This window comes from Parasteatoda tepidariorum, chromosome 4 (assembly GCF_043381705.1).
Source record: "Parasteatoda tepidariorum isolate YZ-2023 chromosome 4, CAS_Ptep_4.0, whole genome shotgun sequence".
Taxonomy (NCBI): Eukaryota; Metazoa; Arthropoda; class Arachnida; order Araneae; family Theridiidae; genus Parasteatoda; species Parasteatoda tepidariorum.
Window position 1 is genome coordinate 29762115 of NC_092207.1, and position 7484 is coordinate 29769598.

The following is a 7484-nucleotide window of genomic DNA, read 5'->3' on the forward strand; positions in this document are numbered from 1 at the left end:
AAGTATATATACATTGCAACTGTGTTTTTCATTTTTTTCTCTTTGTTTTTGCTAACACTAAACCAGTATAATAACAAAAAAAAATTCTAAATTTTTAAAAGTACAATGTATAATACTTTCCCTAATACATTAGGTAATCATAAAATATAATCTTTTTACTATTGCAGTAAATAGTCATTCAAATTTGTGAGCAAAAAACACAAATATCTTACTAAAAAATATAAAATATTTGGTCATATTGAGTAAAAAATGGAACATTTAACAGTTATAGAATATATATTTATTATAGAATATAATAGAACTTATACTATCAAAGCCATCAATCCTCAATTTAAGATTAACTAGATAATCTCTATTTTTTTAGATCGATTTTGCCATCACCACACTTACTAATGTATTGACAGAGCGTCAGAAAAAGTTTGTTAAGCATGCAGAACAAATTGGAAAAGTTCAGGAAATATCCAACAATCTCCAACGTTGTCAAACTACTCTGAAAGACATAATTGATGATATGGAAAAACTGAACAACATTCTTCCACCCGAGGAAAGACTCGAACCTTTCGTCATGGTTACTGGATAGGATTGGGAAAGTGAATGCTCTGAGGCATTCACTTCTTTATTTGAGGCTGAACATTCTCTCAATTTGAAGACTAATATTCTAAATTAATGTGTTCTTGTTCTAAGCCAGGGCTGTGGAGCAAGAATTAACGATAATTATGCAGGAATTGGAAATAAATGCATGTATCCGACTCCATTGAATTAAAATTCAGGTCCTCTAGGTTAAAGGAAGAAAAGAAGTCTCTGATCTTGTGAAAAATTATTTCGACAAATATTTATAATTATCTGAACTTGTTAATTATGTATTTGAATAATTATTACTGCAATGTTATAATTATTACAAGATTTTACTAAGTCAATTATAAAAATAATGCAAGAGTCAGATCTTAATATTAGAAGAACTGGAAAGTAATGTTGTTTCGGTGCATTTGATATTTGTTATTAAGATTTTATCTTTAATCAATAACCTTTTCACCCTCGTTTGCAACAACCTTGCAATGTCGAATTGAAAATGGATTTAAAAAATGAATTGGTTTTTAAGGCTAACAAATATTTAATGCTCCGAAACGACATTACTTATCGATCCCCCTAATACTTTCCTAAGATTGGGTGAAAGTTAAAATAGAGCATCAGTCGGAGCCAGAGTTAAATACAATTATGCAGGAATCAAAAATTTGCTCAACTTTGATTCCATTTAATTACTAGTCAGGTTTTTTATAAGATAAAAGAAATCATTTATCTTGTAGGTAATTGTTTTTACAAATATTTATAATTATGTGAACTGGTACTTTAATTATTGTAATAAAGTTTTGACTTTTAAAATATATTACTAATTCAAATATAAATCTACTGCAAGTATAATCTTAATACTTCTGTAAAATTTGGTGAAAGCTAAAATAGAATGTAAGTTGGACTCCTAGTAGGTTTCTCAGACTACCAACTCCATGGCTTTGGTTTAGACTGAAGGATTTTGTTTAAATATTATTCTAGATTGAAGTTTTTGTCATATTTTATTATGAAAATATTTTAAATGTATATTTCATTGAAATAATAATGTTCTTAACTGATGCAAATTCAACGCTTGAGTGGAACATTTTAACTATCAACTCCACATCTATAGATTACCTGGAAGCAGTCAGTAACTGGAAATTTTTTATATTCCAGTGATGTATTTAAAATTTTCGAATATTCTTGTTAATAACAATACTTTCATTCATATAATTATATGTTTGTACAGTCGTATTTTCAGTACATAATTAGCATACTTTTATTTTACTTATTGCAATTCTATTATTAAATTATAGTATAGGTTTTAAAGTATAATATTAATAAAGTATTACTGACGTAAATTTAAGATTAAAATTGTGAGTGATTATACATTTCACTAGGAATAAAAAAAATTTATAGTTTAGTTTATAAATTTTAACTAGTAAATTTTGCAAAAAAATAATTGATATCTTTAATATTAAACACTGTAATATACGATAAAATTTTTTTTTAAGAAATTGTAATTTAAGACAAATTTTAGATGTGTAGTATGATTTTATGCTTTATCTAGTTAGGAACTAAATCTAGTATTGGAGCATATGAAGATTTTTATGAAATATTTTAATAAAATATATCCATATTATATATTCTGTTCTCCTCATTAAATATATCATATGGATCCTTAAAAACTGGATTGTATCTTTGATGTTGGATGAGGAAACTATTAATGCTTATTACTTAATATTCTTTTAAAATAGAACACTTCATTTTTTTTAACAATCTTATTTAAAAACACACCTTGTATCTAGTCATATGTAGAATTGTAAATATATATTTTTTGTGATAGTATTGATTGACAAACAAAGAAAAAAATATTTTTGAGAAATTAAATGATTATTGCACCTCAAAGTGAGATATGATTACATCTATAGATTCCTTAAATAAGAATGGTAGAACTTGGGACACTAGATATATGAAATCATTGAGAATGTTTCTACCATCATTGAACGTTTTATAAAGATTTTTTTTTTTTTTTTTTAAGATTTTAAATTATTTTTGATTTTGTCATATAAGTATATTTGTGATTGTTTTGTTCAAGTATTTATTGTACAGTTTGTATTTATAATTATGGGTAATTTCCCATTACAATTTTCAGGTTTGCAGATTTTAAACGCATAAAGCTCAATTCTTTTTTTAAAAATATCAAGCTCTTGTAAGAATTTTTACACATTTACAACTACTCCAATTTTAAAACTATTAGGATAATAACTTTCAAAAATTTCAATTTTTGAAAGAATTAAAAAATGAGCTGTTACTGACGTAACATTGTAACATGCAGTTCTTAACTTTTAAAACTAATGAAAATTACCAAAAAAAAAGGAGTAAGTGTAAATAGAACCAAGAGTTATTTTAAATCCAACCCAAAGTTGTGAATGTGACATTTACACAAACTAAATTGGCCACTAGTAAAAAATATTTTAAAACATTGGTTTAAATTTTTATGGATTTCAATGTTGACCAGTTACATATACATTAGTATAAATTAACAAGTTGCCTCACATTTTATTTATTTCTTTAAATGTTTTTTCATATTTCCACCCACAGCAACATAAAAAAGACATGCATTTTCATCTTTCAGTACAAAAACACTAAATTATAACAACTGTGTGAACTGTGTTCTTTTTTATATGTTAGACAATAATGTTTAAACAAACATTCGATTAAAAAACTTAATAACTCTCCTAGTTCTTGCTCGTGTAGGATATATTTAAAGTTTTAGAATGTGATTTGTGCATGACTAATAAAAAGATGACACCCACAAACATTTGCAAAGCAAATCTTTTTGAAATTAATATATTAATAGATAATATGGTAGTAATATCAAAGTAATAAATTAATTTTTCTTTGCCTCTCATTCTGCTTTTGTTACTGTAATTTTTTATTTAATAATTTTTTTTTTGGCTGTTACTGTTTCTCCCCTTGCTTTTATCCGTTTCCCTCTATTGTGTAGATATTCTGCATATTTAAGGTGTTTTTCTTATATCTATTGACAAGGATTTCGTTATCCTTCTGTATTATTCCTTTTTCCGAAAAAGAAATTGATGTATAAATTGCTTAATTTCAAGCTCAGTCTCTACAATTTATGCTAACTTCATAAACAATTTAAATAACAGTTTCAATGATTGTTTTCTTTTTTCTTATTCCTACTTTTTATTTATATTAAGCAATAAATAAATAAAAAACCTGCTCCTAATATTATATTTATTTAAAAAAAATGCTATGAAATAACAAATTTATGCAAGTATATTTTAAAAAAATATATATATTGCTAAAAAGTTTTTTTTTTTCCAATTATTTTTTAATCATATGTCGTTTACTAAAATATTTTCCTGCAACAACTTATCAATCCAAACTGAATTAATATACAATTGTTCATGCGCTAATGAGACTAATTTTGATTCGCTAACTGGTATTCACACAACTAATTCAAAGAGTATAGTTACTGTTGTCATTTACATATTTTCCAGCATGTTATTTTTACATAAATTTGCTGAACAGATTGTTTAAATTACATTAATGTTCAATTTAAAATCATGTCGCGTATGTGACTTTAAATAAATGTCATCCTCTCAACTCCTTATAACTTTAATTAAGATATTTTTTTTCTTCTGTGTTTTAAAGTATCTTAAAGAACTATTTCAGAATACAAAGTATCAAAACTTACGCTGAAAGAAATGACTTTATGTTGTGGGTGCGACTATAATTAAGAATAAAATTAAATATGTTTACCTTTTGTAATGAAGATTCTGCAGGCAAAAACTCCTCTATAATAACTGTCAGATTATACACATAAGTTTAGGGATTTGCTGAATTACTTGTTCAGCTATACAAGACCATAAAACATAAAGATTTTTGGCACATTATTTCCACACAGACATAGTGTCATTTTTTAAACTAAAATAACAAAGTTAATAGAGAAAAAAATTTTTTTATTAAAATATAAAATAGTTTATACTTTTACAATTAATATTCAATATTTTAAATTTATTTAAGAAAGTTAAAATTTTTATCCTCATGTTCACTTTTTTGTGGATTGAAGTGTTTAACAGAAATTTTTAGGTTTTCTTGATTTGATTTTTTTTTAAAACTGAGTTGAGTGCTTTTAAAGTCAGCAAATATGGCATTCGTAAATGGTTTGATTAAAATGTAATAATTAGAGTAGTGTTATTTTTTTTCTTGTGTAATATAAGTTTTCTTGTATAATATAAGTTATTAACTTGTGTAATATAAGTTATTAACAGATTTACATTGTTGTAAAATATATCTGAGAAAATATTGAACTAAGTATAAATATTTGAAGTGTGTAAATATAAAGTGTAATTACAGCAGTATTCGTTTGAGTTTTTATTTAAATTATTGATTTTAGTTTTCTTGCCTTTTTCTTGAAACACATCTTATGCATTGCATTATCCTCCTATTGCATGAATATTAACAGAAAAATGAGCTCTTTGTGGAACAGTACTAAGTTAACCTTTATAAATTAGAATCATAATTTTTTATGGAAAAGAATATGTATGTATTAATTGATTGGAGTTCAAAAAAATATCTTGATAGTAAGAGGTATCAAGGTTTTTTCCCTCATTTTAGTAATAGATAAAAATGAGAAAATAATTAATTTAAAAAAAAACTGTTTTAATGCAAGTAAAATATTCTACGACTTTCATTGTATTCGATGTATATTTTTCTTGATTTATTTTAGAGGAGATATGTTAAACATAATTATAATACTTTAAATTCAAAAGAAAGTTCAATATTGTTTAATCATGCTTACAGAGTTAAAATTTATTTTAATTCTGTGTGGTTCATATTATACTGTTTAATATTTTACTAACTGGTAAAATTAAGAAAATATTGTGAAATAAAATTATTCTAGAAATTTTATTATAAATATCTGGGAAAAGTCAAGAAAATTTTATCCAGAACTTTACCAGATACCCAATGGTAATAGTGGTTACATAATGGTTAAACTTTCAGTTCATTTTGTTTGAAAATATTTTACAAGACATGTCTCGTCGTGCCTTTTGTATTTAATTTAAAAAAAAAAAGGAATTGACGCCTATTTCAAGAGTAGCGTTATTAATAATACATTAAAGATAGCTCAAAAATTGTCAGAACTCAGACATTCAGAGAATAAAAAAACTATTCAAATCTACAGGAGTTTTGACTGGGGGGGATTACCTGTCATTTAGACAATTGCGGTGTTGTTTTTGGTGTAGCTTTTTACGTTGAATCAAATAAAAACCAGTCCTGAAACTATCAGACTTGAAGTGCTGAACTTAAAATATACAAAAAATTTAAATTTTGTATTACAAACAAAAAACAATTTTGTTCTACAAAAATTGCTGTAGAAACAAGTCGTATTTATGTCGATGTATTTTTTCTCGCATGGTCGAATGAGATCACATCAGTCAATAGGGCTAATATTTCAAAAGTTGCACTGGTTTTCTTGTATTAAATTGTAAAAAAAATTATGTTTGAGGCGAAAGAAATCCTTATTTCTAAATTATTTATCCTATCGTCTCAGGTTTTGTCTCGTGAAGAAAAAAAATTTCAATGTAAAAATTTTACTTTTTTTTCTAGTAATTATGGAAAAATTGAATTTATGAAAAGAGTAATATAATATTTGTGCTATGGCAAAGTGATTTTGTTTTGTCAACTACTATCTTTATTAATTAACTTTAAAAAAATTAAATAAATAACGATTAACTGATTTTAAACATTATATTATTAATGTATAATAGTAGATACGAGCATCTTAATTTTACATAATAAATAACATTTTCTTTTTGAAGAAAGTAGGATGTCAGCAATTACGAGGCTTCTTCCCCCCTGCTGAATTCATTACAGGGTAAGGAATACTCTCTAAATATGCTTTTAATCGTCTTTATTTAATTTTTGCAATTGAATTGGTGTTGAACATTCACCCTTTTCAGCAATATAACATAAAATACAAGGCCGTCACCCAATCCGTCACCAGTTTGAAATATAAGGTGTGCGGTATACCGCAACATGACGAAAAATATACTTAGTAGTAGACAGATCTTGGGATAGAGTCTTCTTGCTTTCAAGCTAACTGTGGGAGATTTTCGAGGTTTTCCTCTCCATGTAACACAAAGCCGAGTTAGTTCCATCAAAAAGTCCTCCACGAAGGCAAATTTCTCCCAATACTCGATCCAGGAGTCGATCTTGTCTTCTGAATTGGGTTCAAAATTACAAGGCTACAGAGTTGAACATCAGTAGTTGTAAACCCAAAATTGAGTCGGCTGTTCATCGACGGTTATAAAATGAAATTTTATTGACGGAGCCGTGATGGCTCAGGGGATTGTGCGTTCACCTTTCAATGAGGTGAACCGGGTTCGAATCCCAGCTGTGGCTGGTCGATACGAATTTCGCATCCGGCTTGCACCGACTACAGTGCTGACGTAAAATATCCTCAATGGTAGACGGATCATGGGCTAGAGACCCATTACCAAGAGTTCCCTTGTCTTCTGGATTGGGTTCAAAATTACAAGACTACGGAGTTGAACATTAGTAGTTGTAAACCCGAAATTCTGTCGGCTGTTCGACAACGGTTACAAAAAAAAATTTTATCATTGTTTTACAAAACGAGTTCAATATTTTAGGAGATGAACTAGCTTAATGCTGCTGATTAGAATTCAAATAGTCTTTTTTTTTTTTAAAGGAACAATAGTGTTTGCTGTTAAATTGACCATTTTTGTATACATTTCACCACCTTTGTCAGTAATGAAAACTAAATCCTTCATTTGCCGAATCGGCTTTACACATATCTGTCATTTTTAGTGATAACGAATTAGGATTTTTTTTTTTTTTTTTTTTTGTGACAGCGATATAAACAGGGCCGGCTTATGCATGTCGCC

General features: G+C 26.9%; 1 protein-coding gene across 1 annotated transcript in view; it reads left to right on the top strand.

Moving 5' to 3' along the window:
- Nucleotides 1-4937, top strand: part of LOC107456732 (BLOC-1 related complex subunit 5) — a 67297-nt gene extending 62360 nt beyond the window's left edge. Inside the window, exon 4 of the mRNA XM_071179711.1 lies at nt 365-4937. Within this exon, the coding sequence (XP_071035812.1) occupies nt 365-580 (216 nt within the window). The 3' untranslated portion in view covers nt 581-4937. The remainder of the gene's footprint in view (nt 1-364) is intronic.
- Nucleotides 4938-7484: the final 2547 nt, after the last annotated feature.